Genomic DNA, 15,053 nt, shown 5'->3' on the forward strand with positions numbered 1-15,053 from the left:
TTTTTCAAATTTCATAGAATTTTAATTTAAATTTGCAAAACAGGTACTTAGCGTATAAAGATTTCAAAATATTAAACATACAAAAAATGGTCTTTTTCTCTTTATATATATATATATATATATATACATATATATGCATAACATATATATATATATACATATATATATATATATATATATATATATATGCATAACATATATATATATATATACATACAAATAACATATATATATACATAACATATACATATATATACACATATAATCATATACATATATATATATATATATATATACACATACATATATATACACACACACACATGTACATACATATATACACTTTATATATGTGTATATATATATATGCATATATACATAACAAATACAAGAACTATTTTTATTTTACTCAAATAAAAGTAGCTCTGAAATTTATAAATATTCTCAGCATTTATAATTGAAAATTCTTCCTTCCCATACAAATTCATGAGCAATTAACATTTCTTTTCTTGCTGATTTGTTTTCGATATATATATATATGTATGTGTGTGTGTGTGTGTATCATCATCATCATCATCGTTTAACGTCCGCTTTCCATGCTAGCATGGGTTGGACGATTTGACTGAGGACTGGTGCAACCGGGTGGCTACACCAGGATACACACACACACGCACAAATGTTTATGTACAAGAAAAAGAGGGAGAAGAATTTTGGAACTGTGATGATGACATCAGTTTAAGGAGGAACCATGTTCATATTCATTGATGTGGACAAAATGTGGTTACGGTATTGAACACTTAAACCAGTCATCCAGAACTTTAGCAACTGTTTGTCTTCTTCTTTGGCACCAACTACTTGCAGAAGTTTCTTCATGTCGTCTTCTGACCGGCTGCCACCAGCTTTGGTGAACTTGAATAAAACCTTTACTTTGCTGGAAAAATAAAACAAAATTGCTATAAAAAATATTTCATCTAAATGGAGGGTGGGGGTTTCTTCTTAATTTTTTTATCAACAAAACAAGAACTGACCTGAACAAAGTTTGAGGTAAATAGAGTGCGAAAGTGAGGGAGAACAAGGAAAATGTGCAGGGGACAGGGGGGGAGATAGGAGGGTTGGTTTGAAAGGGAGGATGCCCAAAACCTGGCAAGATGGTGTGAGGGCGGTTGCCATGGCATTGAGGTAGATCCAGCCTCCCCTATTGACAGGGACAAAACCCATATTTAAAACACTGAATGATGATGATGATAGAATACCAAATACTGCAGTATTCACCTTGAGAGATTCTTTCATATATACATATGGTATTAAAAGCACAGACATATATCATTAGCAAACAAGAAGTGTCTGGCATGAGTTCCAGAACTGCCAGATCATGTGATTTCACCATACTCGCTTCCTCAGTGGTAGGCATCTACCAACCACATACCAGCTAAATCTCACTGCCAACAATATCTAGAATAACAGTGATTTTTTCAGTCACTGATATTGCAGGCTTATTAAAAAACAAATATTAGTGACAGAAGTAATATTAATACCAAATAGCAATCATTATATCTTACTTAATGTGGATGTGTTATTAGAATGCCATATACAGTGATATTTACCTTGAGAGATCCTCTCATGTTTGTGGAGCTCAATACATATGACAGGCATACTGAGCACCCAGAAGTATACTAGTTGGATCATAGACACAAATCTCATTTAATAAACAAAGTGATCAATATTTAGTAGTAAAAAATATATAAATTTCAAATGAGAAAAAATTAAAAAATATGCTTACTTCATCCATTCTTCTTTTAAGCAAATTAAGCATTGTTCAATAACTTCATAGCATAGATTTGTATTTCTTAGTGCAAGTTCCATACGGATTAATACCTTAGGAGCTGAAAAAGGAAGACAATTCTTATAATTAAATACACGTGATTTATCCATGAAATAGAAAAGAAAAAGCAATCAATTACATCAAAAATAATTCAAAACAAACATGCTTATTGTCTTACAAAACTGTTGGACAAGATCTAAGAGGAGAATTTTCGTGACAATTCTATAAAACAAGACTAAAAGACAGCGTCACCAGGCATACACAAGACGACTGTTAGTGGGGCAGAAGAGATTTACTTTAAGTAATACATAGAAAAAGATCAATTCCATATGGATAAGCTGTTAACAACAAACAAGATGAGGACAAATATCCGTCGAATGTAAATAAAGTAATAATAATGTTTAAGTAAATATTATTCTTATATAATCAGGCTTGGCAGAAGAGACCGTCTGGATTAAAATTAACCTATAGTAGTGAACACCAGGGACAAAATTAGCTTATGGGAAACCCAACTTCATGCATAGAACCTGGGATGGTGTTATGAAATATTTTGGGGAAAAAAAAGTCTTATATGCCATCAAATATGGTACATATAAATTGTTTAAAAATGGAAATTTTTACCTTTATCTGGCAGGATAACATGGCTACTGATTTTGAACTCGTAGCTATTGAGATCTTGTGGTCCCTCTTCAGGACTGAGGATCTCGATTAAAAGGAACTGTTCTGAGTTTAGAATATGGTTAGGTAACAAAACTCCAAGAGGGACTCCTAAAAAGTTGCAGCGCCAAGATTCTTCATACTTTTCACTGTAAGGAATTATTTTACAACAGCCTTTCGGTAATAAACCCTGTAGTGAGATAAAGAAATAAATAAAAATGCCATGACGACAGAGAAAAATGATTCAATAAAATTTATTTTTAAAAATGGTGTGCATTGAGAGAAATTAAAGAGAATTATGAACGAAAAATAAAAAACAGAATAATTCAACATTAAATCGTTAACAAATTAATTACATTGTTACAGGGAAGAATAAACAACAAGCTAGACTCTCTTCTTCCAGATCTAGATTTCATATCCAGTTGTTGGCATTATTGGAAGACAGTTCACTCTACCTGTTGAGCCTTCAAACCTAGTTACTTATGTATCATCATCATCGTTTAACATCCGCTTTCCATGCTAGCATGGGTTGGACGATTTGACTGAGGACTGGCGAACCAGATGGCTGTACCAGGCTCCAATCTGATCTGAGTGCTTCTGGTGTATCATAATGAAGCAAATAACAAGTAATTTTGTATTTATCAAATGTGAGCACAGTATCTCATGAAGTTGGGGTTCCCCAGTTGAAGACATCAGCTTTACATGTATTTGAAGCAGGACCCATCTGGTGAAGACACTCTTTTATAAGCTTCATTCATAGAACTTCAACTCAATACAAGCTAACACAACACATCACTTATGCATTGATATCAGTTTCTAGTAGTGAGCTACACCTATATATGATGCCTTGTTCAGATCCCAGATCATCAGTGATCTAGCAGACCTATGAACAAAACCATACCAACCATGACCATCCCATCTTATATTTTAAGACATGATATATCTAGGACTATTATCCAATTTGTTCATCATTTTTAAGACAATAGGGTGTGTGTGATTCTAAGGAATTTTGGTAGTTATTTCAAGCAGATCAAGTGACTAACATAGAGGCTCCCACACTGATTCATCTACATGATGCCCATTGAAAGTACTATGATGTAGTTACATCACAGTGCCAAGATATGAACCACTGACCCTGCAGCTACCAGCCTGTGAAGCCTATCAATTCAGTCTACTGCAACAGCAATCATTATAATAGAACAGATGAAATAATTTTGGGTAGTAACAAACCTTCAAGACTTCTAACATTGACTTGACGAGCTGTTTCTCTGTACCCTTGACAATTAATTGGTTCCCTATGACAATATGATGAGCCACCGTGTGAAAGTTTAAATAACCAAGCACCTGTAAAAAAAAAACACAATTCATTAGGCCTATAGTTATTTGTTACTCACTACGTTTAGATTACACTTTAGCATTTAAAACTGGCCATATCCAGCCCAAATATTTTACCTATTTTATGTTCAAACCAGATCCAGCCTCTTACACATCATCATCATCTTCATCATCATCATTTAACATCTGCTTTCCATGCTGACATGGATTGGACGGTTTGACTGAAGACTGGCGAGCCGGATGGCTGCACCAGGCTCCAATCTGATCGAGCAGAGTTTCTACAGCTGGATGCCCTTCCTAACGCCAACCGTTCCAAGAGTGAAGTGGGTGCTTTTACATGCCACCAGCACGAGGGGCAGTCAGGTGGTACTGGCAATGGCCACGCTCAAATGGTGTTTTTTATGTGCCACCTGCACAGGAGCCAGTCTAGTGGCACTGGCAATGACCTCGCTCAAGTATATGGAATGCTGTGAACAACAAATTATAATTTCATTTCAAATACATTTAAATATATTTAAGATAATTAGTAGGGGAAAAAAAGAACATAATATTGATCTGGTGTGGACAGAGGGGTATAGTAACTTGAGAAATTTAGTATTTTAAAGACAAAAAATTTGACAGTACAAAATTACCTGCATAACATTTTGTAAATTATAAAATCTCGGCTGATTTGGGTCGGCATCCATTGAATCAATGTCTGGATTTTCTTTGTCTGGACTGGATTTCCTCATGTAGAGTTTTATAAAGCCTTCTTCAGTTTCTAGAAAAATAAAAGGGACAGAATAATTTATTTACACTTTAGAAATGTTCATTCATTGATTCACACACAACAGGCTTCTACACAATTTTTGTCTATCAATTTCACTCACAATGCATTGGTCAGCCTGAGGCTATAGTAGAAGATACTTACACATGGGGTCATGCAGTGAGATTGAACTCAAAGCTACATGCTTGCAAAGCAAGATTCTTAACCACACAGCTAGACCTGCGTCTGTGGTCAGTAATCCATCTTAACCTCAGTCATTATATATCAAGCATTAATGAGCAAAATAAATTTCGGAAATTATTGTTCATCAAAATTTTGCTTTCTTTATCAAGATTTTATTTTTTTTTAATTCTTCAACTCACCTTCTAATCTCTCTGTATCCAGAATAGCATCTTCTGTAGGAGGGGCTTCGAGAGAGGTTTCAGTTATTCGGTTAACGCAAGCTTTAAGGATCCACACAAATGATACATGTAACATTTTGAAAATATGTTTATCATCTGTTAATTCTTTCAACGATCTAGCTGGCTTGTTACCACCTCGTTGAAACCGGAAGCTTGCTGGGTAAATACTGTCTCTGTAGCCTTTCTGCGGACATCTTGTCTGTTCTTCAGTGTAGACCTAATAAACAGTAGACCAAAGTAAAAACGATTCACTCAACTACTTTGAAAAAGAATGATACACACACACACACACACACACACATATATATATATATATATATATATATATATATATATATATGTGTGTATATATATATATATATGTGTGTATATATATATATATGTGTGTATATATATATATATATATGTGTGTATATATATATATATATATATATATATATATATATAGATATATATATATATACACACACACACCTTGAAACTTGAGTATGAGGGGGGGGGCTGAAAAGTCCCTGGCTTTAAGAGTAACACGAAAGGGCTGGCTGGAGGCCTGACCTTCCGACTTCTTTTACAGGGCTTAGAAAAACTGAAGGAATGCTGCAATAACTGCAAATCTGGGAGGGGAATATGTTGAATGAAATCATAATTAACTAATCTTCCTGTTTCTTTTTTTTACCCAAAGCCAGGAACTTTTCAGCACTCCCTCCGGTGTATGCACATATGTAGATATGTATGCATGTATGTATATACGTATGTATGCATGCATGCATTTATTTATTTATGCATATATATGAGGGGATGCTAAAAAGTTCCTGGCTTTAAGGGTACCACAAAAGCCTTATTTGGAGGTCCAACCTTCCCAGTTCTTTTACAAGCCTTAGAAAAACTGAAGGATTGCTGTAATAAGTGTGTGAATCTGAGAGTGGGATATGTTGAATAGAATCATAATTTACTAATTTTCCGGCATTGTCTTTTACCCAAAGCCAGGAACTTTTCAGCACCCCCTCATATATACTCTCACCATTTATCTCTCTCTTTTTCCAGCTGAAAAAGCCATGTATCTCTTCTATCATACATCGTCCCACTATCATACTTTCATCTCAGTTGAACAGGGCCTTATTTTGAAAGTTACTTGGTGACTTCATTAATGCTGGTGCCACAACAGAAGCACCCAGTACACCTTGTAAAGTGGTTGGTGTAAGGAAAGGCATCCACCTGTAGAAACCATGTCAAAGCAAAAACCGGAGTTAGGCACAGCCTTCTGTTTCCCTGGTTCCTGTCAAACCATCGAACCCATACCAGCACAGAAAACAGATGTTAAACAATGATGATATGTATATATACACACATACATATAAGCATGAAAAATGCATGTTAAAACAATGACCATGGTATATGTGTGTTGTGAGAGAGAGAGAGAGAGAGAAAGAGGGAGAAAGAGAGCCATTACAGCTATAGAGTGCTGACACAACAGAGTCTCAAGTTTGGTTCCACTGTGTGGTACCTTGGTCAAGTGTCTTCTACTACAGCCTGGGGTCAACCAAAGCTTATGGGTGGATTTGGTAGACGGAAACTTAAAGAAACTTGTCATATATGTATACATGTGTGTGTCTATACCCTTGCCTTGATATCACATAATGGTTGTAAATGAGCATCACTGTCACACCAGCAATGTTATCTGTTTCCAGTTTTCTGTGAAATGTGTTTGTCCATAGGGAAATATTTCCTTGCTTGGAAACAGATGAAGGTAAGTGACAGGAAGGGTATCCAGCCATGAAAAAAATCTACCTTAAACAAATTCCATCTGACTCATGCAAACAAAATTAATTAATTCTATATTTAAGAGATGAGGAATTATGTACATTATTTACATTATTTATATTTGACGGATATTTGTCCTCGTCTTGTTTGTTGTTAGCACAACGTTTCAGCTGATATACCCTCCAGCCTTCATCAGGTGTCTTGGGGAAATTTTGAACCTGGGTTCTCATTCCTAAGATATTTTTTGATGTTATTATTATTATTATTATTATTATTATCATCATTAAGGTCAGTGCCTGGAATCAAACTCGGAATCTTGGGGTTAGTAGCCCACGCTCTTAACCACTATGCCATATGTTGAATGAAATCATACGCCATATGGTGTAGTGGTTAAGAGCATGGGCTATTAATCCCAAAATTCCGAGTTTGATTCCAGGCAGTGACCTCAATAATAATAATAATAATATCAAAAAATACTTTAAGAATGAGAGGTTCGAAATTTCCCCAAGAAACCTGATGAAGGCTGGAGGGTATATCAACCGAAACGTTAACAACAAACAAGATGAGGACAAATATCCGTCAAATATAAATAATGAAAAATAATTGGGTATTACATCATGATGATCTCTGTCTCAAAACACAGGGCGAATTATTTCAATAAATATCAACAATGTTAGCTTATTTTCATTTTTTTTCTCCCGTTCCACTTAAACTTCTTCAACAGAAAAAGAAGAATTACACACAAGTTACCTTTTCTGCTTTCATTTGTAGTTGCTTGATAACAAGTTGTAAATTTGGTACAAGGAAAGACCAAGAGTTCAACAAATATAATTTATCCATCATAACAATGATGATGCTATACCAACGTTTAAATCCACGAGCTTGATTATCTTGGATATAGAAAGTGTAACTGAGAACATTGCCTTGTTGTTTATCACCAAAGAAAATAGGACCTTCTCGACCAGGACACACCTGTGGGTTATAAAAAGAGTAAAAATAGCAATAAAATATGACTAAACAGCTATTAGATATTTTTCTGTTATAGTGTCCATCTCTTACAAGATACTATAATTTATAAAACAGCAATCAGTTCAGTGTGGCAATAAACCAAGAATAATTCAGAATTATTTTTCCCAAGTATGAACAATTGAGACTAGAGATATTATCTAACCATCGTGTTTTTGGTCTACCCCTAGGTCTCTCATCAATCGACTTGGCTTGAGAAATATCTTGCAATTCTTTCTTGTGACATTCTAATCACATGTTCACAGTACCAGAGCTGTGACCTCTCCATGCAGAGAAATAGCATCTCCCTGATCTCTGAGCTATGCACTCTTAAGTAACGTTATTCTAGAGATCCTTTGGAGTAGGAGCTCTCAACCACTTTTTATCTATGGACCCCTTTGATTACTATTTTATTCTGGTGGACCCCTATACCCATTCAATGTTTAAAAGTTAGTTTTATAGAAAATTCTTTGAAAATTCCTATTTTGCTTTTCACACATTAATTTGTGTAAGTTGAACTAAATAAATGCTAGAGAAAGAAACTTGTTTCTTGAAATGCATACAAAAACACACATCTAAAGCAAAATTTTTTCAGGGGCCCTTAAAATACTGTTGTGAATCCCCAATTTACTATTTTGTTACATTAACTCCCAAAAATCTTATATGAACCTTCAGGGGCTATATGGACCCTGGTTGAGAACCACTATTTTGGAGGAACCCCATTTCGACCACCTGCATTCACAATAATACTGACATAAATTCTCTAAATACAACTACACAAGTGTTTCTCTTACTTATAAGTAATAAAAAAATCTCCATTTTGCACTTTTAAATTATTCCTAAAAAAAACTTGGAAAAAATACCAAATTGATAGTATTCGATAATAATTTTGAAATATATAAGATATAGAAAAAAAGTATACATTACCTCACAACTAAGACTGCGCAGACATGCTTGTCGTACCATACTAAAAACTTTGGGATGGTGTGGATGTTGGCTGCTCACATAACTAATAGGAACTTCATCATCGTGACTAACAAATCCAGTTTTGACAGAATAACAGCCCTGCAAGTAACAAATTATCCAGTTTTTAAAAAGATATACAAGTGACAATTAAACAATTATGAAGAACACAAATTTATAATTCATCTCAAAATAAACTGACATGTTAAAACATTTGCATTCTAATTCGTTTGATCTTTTAACTGGTTTGTATCCAATGGCTTCATGGCCCTGTGGTTAAGAAGTTCGCTTCCCAACCATGTGATTTTGGGTTCAGTCCCACTGTGCTTCACCTTGGGCAAGTGCTTTTTGGCATAGATAGTCCTGGGTCAATAAAGTCTTGTAAGTGGATTTAGTAGACATTGTGTGTGTGTGTGTTTGTGTACACACACATGTAAATTAGTGTTTGTGTGAGTGAGCTTGTACTTCCCCACATGTATTTGTTGGTTATAAACAAGGGCTTCACTGACATGGTGTACAGTGTTATTTGCTTCTCATCCACCACAAAAGCATGTCTGGCCTTCTTCACATGTGAAATATTTGTAAATATTCTTCTCACTTTCTCCTTTATTATCATTCCCTTGGCTGTTTTCTCTGCTTCAAGCTACCTGGCTGATATCAACATCTGGTGGTCTGTGTGCTTGTCTACAAACAGTCATGAAACATGGTCCAAAACTTCTAATGAACAGCAACTCCCTGAAATTTTCCCTAATGGAACTTAACTGCATGGTATTATTGCATCTGTTCATGCAACAGGCAAGTTTGTTTGGTGATATGTAGTATCTTAAGTTTTGTGGCAGAATCTGTTTAGAAATTATGCTCTTTGCTTCTTTTTCAATGAATTGGAAATGGATTTGCAGTGAAGAGAAGGACACAATGAAATTAAGCAGGCCTAGGGAGTTCCCCCATTATTATATGTTCCATATTAAATCTGATATTATGTAGGGCATACCGTGTGACTGGCCTTTGTGCCGGTGGCACGTGAAAGCACCCACTACACTCTCGGAGTGGTTGGCGTTAGGAAGGGCATCCAGCTGTAGAAACTCTGTCAGATCAGACTGGAGCCTGGTGCGGCCTTCTGTTTTGCCAGTCCTCAGTCAAATCGTCCAACCCATGCTAGCATGGAAAGTGGACGTTAAACAATGATGATGATGATGATTATGTAGAGCATTAAAAGTCTCTTTGGTTTTTATGACCTTTTCTATGGAAAAGATCAACAAAGAGCATTATCTACATATCTCTGGTATATATGATATGTTGCTTCACTTCAGTTCAACTGGAGTTAGAGTTGTCAGGATCTTACTGGAAGGTTACTTGTATGTGATGGAGAATTCAAGGGAGCTGAAATTTACTGAGGTGAAGTCTGCTGTAAGTTTGTGCCCTCTTTCCAGATGTTGTTAGACTTATTGTATGGCTTGTGCTGGAGTGCACATTCAAGTTGAAGGTAAATGATGAGAAATGACATAATAGTCTAGAGATTTTACTGAACAAATATCCAATGTTTACATTTAAAAATAAAAGTGAAATATAAAGCAAAGACAGCAAATAAAGAAGAGAGTAAAAAAGAGACAAAATAAAGGGGAAAGAAAAAAATAGACAGCGTAGAGAAAGAGAAAGAAGGAAGAATATAGAAATAGGAGTAAGATGACATACTTCACAAAGATCTGTCTTCATACTTGTCACAGCAGCACTATCAGTAGAAGAAAAAGAACCATGTCTTATGGCTTTTGACCGGTTGTGTAGATGACCAGCACTGACATCAGACAATGCATCCTCATCATCTACAGCTCTGTGTTCTTGTGGATGGAAAGATTGTGTGCAATATACAATTCTTGGGCCATGGAGTTCACAGAAGTGACACACAGCTATGATAGCATTCATTTTTATAATTTAAAAATATCTGGAATGAAAGATACATACAATGTTACTAAAAAGAAAACTTTAAATATAAATGATTTCTGAATTAGAATCTAGAAAAACACTTGAATTGCTGACCATATAAGGACAAGCTATACAGGTGTTTTGAGGAGGATTGCAAAAAGTGGGTGAAACAGAAACAATTAAAAGTGGAGGAGGAGGAAATGCCATTTCTTTTCAATTCAAAGTTGTTGCACTTGACAATCAGTAAAGCATTCAAGAGTGTCCAGCTCACAAATCTACCAAAAGTAGGACTGGTTATGCACATCTAGTAAAACTACCTGCCTATAGACTGTCACTCATCTATTGGATCAGAGGCATCCTGCTAGATCACACAACTGTTGAGTGTGCTGATTGAGCTCTCTGTCCAACTCTATCAATTCTGGTAACCAAGGTCTGGGTTTGTCCCCTACATTTTTTCCCTTCCAACAACGTCCACTACTGTGTAGAGGATACCACCCTTCATTTGTTCTAACATTCCAAATGCAACTAAGATACTTCATATCAAAGCTGCACTGGGTCCATGAATAGAGACCTCAAAAACATTCTCTAATCTCGTCTTCTTCAATAACACAAAGACAAATTACAACATATATCAAGAAAACAATATTGTACCTAACCCTTCCTAACCTAGATCAATGCAAATGTTAGGTCACACAATTACTGAGGATTTCTCCAGGAAACTGCACATCTTCAGCATAGCAAAGACTGGCCTTCCTATTCAGGGTCAGAAAACAGTACAGTCCCCAACAACTCAAATAAATCCCACAATGAAGTAGTACTTCCACAATGCAGCTGCTACACATTCAGACATCCAAAACAGACCAGCCAACTAAGTGACATGAAATCACTCACCAACACATTCAACCTCTAGTCCATAATCATGCTGTATATACTCACTCCACCTTTTCTACTGCTGCAGTAGCCTCTGCTTCACATAGCTGGCTGGTCTTATTCCACTCCACAACTCAGACACTTCCAACTTGTATTTCCTTGCCACATCATTTATATTGCATTCAACCCACTTAGTCCAGCTGTTCTCCCCAGAATGTCAACACTTTGAAATACCCTCTCTACCCATGTTTTTCCAGCAAACATCAACTTGCAACTATAAGAACACTAACTATGTACATTTCACCAATTTCAGAGGGTTTGCAAAAACAATGGGCACATCCCTTCCTTTATACCTCCCACCCTAAAAAGATATATGGGTTTATGTGCAAGCGTATACAATAAGCAGAGAAACAAAACCATTGTTGAAGAGATGTAGTATTCATTACAGGCTTATTTTCTTGAGATATGCCAAATGTGCAGTTTCATTCCACTACAAAACTAAGACCCTCACAGAACATTCTCAATGAGATAGCACATAACAGGGAGTAATCAAATTATGTGGATGAAGCTTGTATGTGAAAAGAGAGGAAGGCATATAGGCTGGTGCTATCAATACAGGAGTATGTATAAGACATAACATTAATATAGAATATGATAGAGATAACTTGAACACTGAGATACATCTGAGCATTCCACCAACATACACACTACAATGGAACAATCGGACACGAGTCTTCTAAACCTAGTGATTAATGGCAAGTATAACCCATAAACTGGCAAATGTATCTAACATCCTAGACATGGTCAAAAGCTTTGCAACAAATAAGCTTTTACCAAAATGCTCAAGAATAAAAGACAACTGGCATGTAACGTAGCACAGACCTCCAATGTAGTTGACTGTGAATACTAAAAGAAACCTAATGAATATAGTAATAAAGTGTTTGTTTACTATCACCATCATCTAAGAAAAACTGGAGATGAGGGTGATGGGCTAATAATTGACAGGATAAGAGAGATTACCTTTCTAAGGAGTAGGTCACAAAGATGCGTTTCCATATCTCAAGGTAAAATGCACACAGAAAGAGAGCAATTGCGGAAGTTGGTGAAGCCGGCAGTGCCCAATTGCTGAGTAATTTTCTTAGATATGGTTGGGTCTCGCATATGCAAGACTAAAATTCAATCTATGAATATTTTGTACGCAGAACGCTCCTTTGAGGTACTTCCTACGGCCATATTGTGTAATTTATTTACATCTGTCTAATTAGATACATGGCATCTGAAGTTCCGTTTTCTGGAACAAGCCCAAATAACATTTTGTTCATTTTAACTCCCAACGTGTGCATAACAGGAAAACTATCAAACTATAAAATTAGTAAAATTTAAGACTATTTTTGAGTTTTCAAAATCAGTTTAAAGATTTTCCATTTATTTTGGGTTTCTTTCTTTTTTTTTTTTTTTCCAAATTAAGGTACAAATTCTATATCAATATAAACTTAGTGGTTAATGTTTGCTTTAGTACCCAACTAAAATTAAAAAGATTAATTCATTCTAGTCATGAAAACATCAATATAAATGTAGATTAGTTTATCGGAATATTACAATACACAACTTAAATAGAGTTTGAAGAATTCAAAACAATTTTATAACTTCATTATAGTGACGTTTTTTTTCCTTCTTAATTGTTGTTGCAAAAGTTATATAATGTTTGTAATTAAATATTTAATAATGATCAGTGACACGCGCACATCATCAAACAATTATTTTCCTGCGATTCAATATTGTATATAATCTAACGTTAAGTAAATAACCATGTGCTACCTGAGGTGGTTGAATCAAAGCAAATTAACAGAGAAGATAAACACATTATATAGATATATTGACAAAATAAAAAGATTTGGGAGAATGGGAGTGCGTGTTTAAATAATTAAAATACACTAAATGAGAATAAGAATAAAGTAATTACCGATATTTTATTTATTAAGATAAAAATATAAATGTTTATCAGTAAAAACAATGGTGACAGTTAATCTAACAAACACACTATCTCTATGTTCGAAATAAATCATTTTATCAATCACACGAAGTAAATATATCATAAAAGAAAACAACATGGTTATAGTAAACAATACGACAAAGGTAAAAATGTCGGGAAGAGGAGACTGACGGTGAAAAAGGAAACTAGACAAGCTTTGGGAGGAGGTTCTTAAAAACAAAATTAATCGATGTATATACAGACCATCAAAAATTGAATGCACTTGTTGTGTTTACAAAGCCGTGTTGGCTAGAACCAATTTAGATATCGGCCACATCCCCGTGATTAATGAACTGGTTGGCACACGATGAATCACGAGAAACACTCCTGCCATTGCACAAGATATCGTAAAATGCCAAGTTTACTAGAAAGCAGAGTTTTATCCGCTGATGTTTCTAACGCTATCTATGATTGGTTGATATTACGAACGTCAGCGTAATACTGACCAATTATAAACGTCGTTTCAAACAGTGAAATGTTTGTATTTGTTTGGTTTTAAAATGGTGTCTGCTTGTTGATAAAAGTTTGTCGAAGTGACTACGACAGCTAAGTTTATTATCTGAAACATACTTCAGTTGTCCTCTCTCTAAGGGAGGCGCAACGGTCCAATGGTTAGAGCAGCGGACTCGTGGTCATAGGATCGCGGTTTCGATTCCCAGACCGGGCGTTGTGAGTGTTTATTGAACGAAAACACCTAAAAGCTCCACGAGGCTTCGGCAGGGGATGGTGGTGAACCCTCACAACTTTCTCTCACTCTTACTTCCTGTTTCTGTTGTGCCTGTAATTCAAAGGGCCAGCCTTGTCACACTGTGTCACGCTGAATATACCCGAGAACTACGTTAAGGGTACACGTGTCTGTGGAGTGCTCAACCACTTGCACGTTAATTTCACGGGCAGGCTGTTCCGTTGATCGGATCAACTGGAACCCTCGTCGTCGTAAGCGACGGAGTGCCAACAACCTCTCTCTAAACTGAATGAAAGTAATTTTCTTATCTGTATTACAAATGTATTTCGTAGAAAGTTAAGGAATTATCTTCGGTCTGTGTTATTTATTCACTTTTCTTCGAACATTCTTTATCCTAGTTTCTTTGGAAAACCATTTACTTTCTTATTAATGACTTAATTGCGGTATCCTATAATATTTTCACTTTCTTTTACATTATTTTCCTACTTCATTTCTGCCACTTTATTAGTATGTGCTATGGACTGAACCGTGAAGTCAAATCGGACAACCTGTGGCCTCCGTCAAACATCTGCCTGCGTACACAAAGTTTTCCTAGTCTTTAATAAAGAGCAGTCTATTTATTGTCATCCTCTGAGATTCACTTTTTCCCCGTCATAAATCATTGAACTTGTTACCTATTTAAGCTAGATAGACTCGGCTGATTTGAAAGTTGTGAAAAAAGTCACTGACACCACAAATAACAAGACATTAATCGCCGACCTCTCGACTGGATGTCTGATGAGCTACTTGTGTTCCCTCTCCATCCGATAGGTTTCTGCATAGTTTCCATTTAACAA

General features: G+C 35.6%; 1 protein-coding gene across 1 annotated transcript; it reads right to left on the bottom strand.

The window, feature by feature from the left end:
* Window positions 1-13,912, bottom strand: LOC106878955 (folliculin). The gene is made up of 10 exons (XM_014928335.2): window positions 13,737-13,912; window positions 10,403-10,649; window positions 8,675-8,812; window positions 7,493-7,714; window positions 4,943-5,198; window positions 4,447-4,574; window positions 3,710-3,823; window positions 2,444-2,669; window positions 1,781-1,883; window positions 1-931 (listed from the first exon to the last, which is right to left on the bottom strand). The coding sequence occupies exons 2-10, from the start codon at window positions 10,628-10,630 to the stop codon at window positions 736-738; spliced, it is 1,611 nt and encodes a 536-aa protein (XP_014783821.1). The 5' UTR covers window positions 10,631-10,649; window positions 13,737-13,912; the 3' UTR covers window positions 1-735.
* Window positions 13,913-15,053: the final 1,141 nt, after the last annotated feature.

Source organism: Octopus bimaculoides, chromosome 4 (assembly GCF_001194135.2).
Source record: "Octopus bimaculoides isolate UCB-OBI-ISO-001 chromosome 4, ASM119413v2, whole genome shotgun sequence".
Taxonomy (NCBI): Eukaryota; Metazoa; Mollusca; class Cephalopoda; order Octopoda; family Octopodidae; genus Octopus; species Octopus bimaculoides.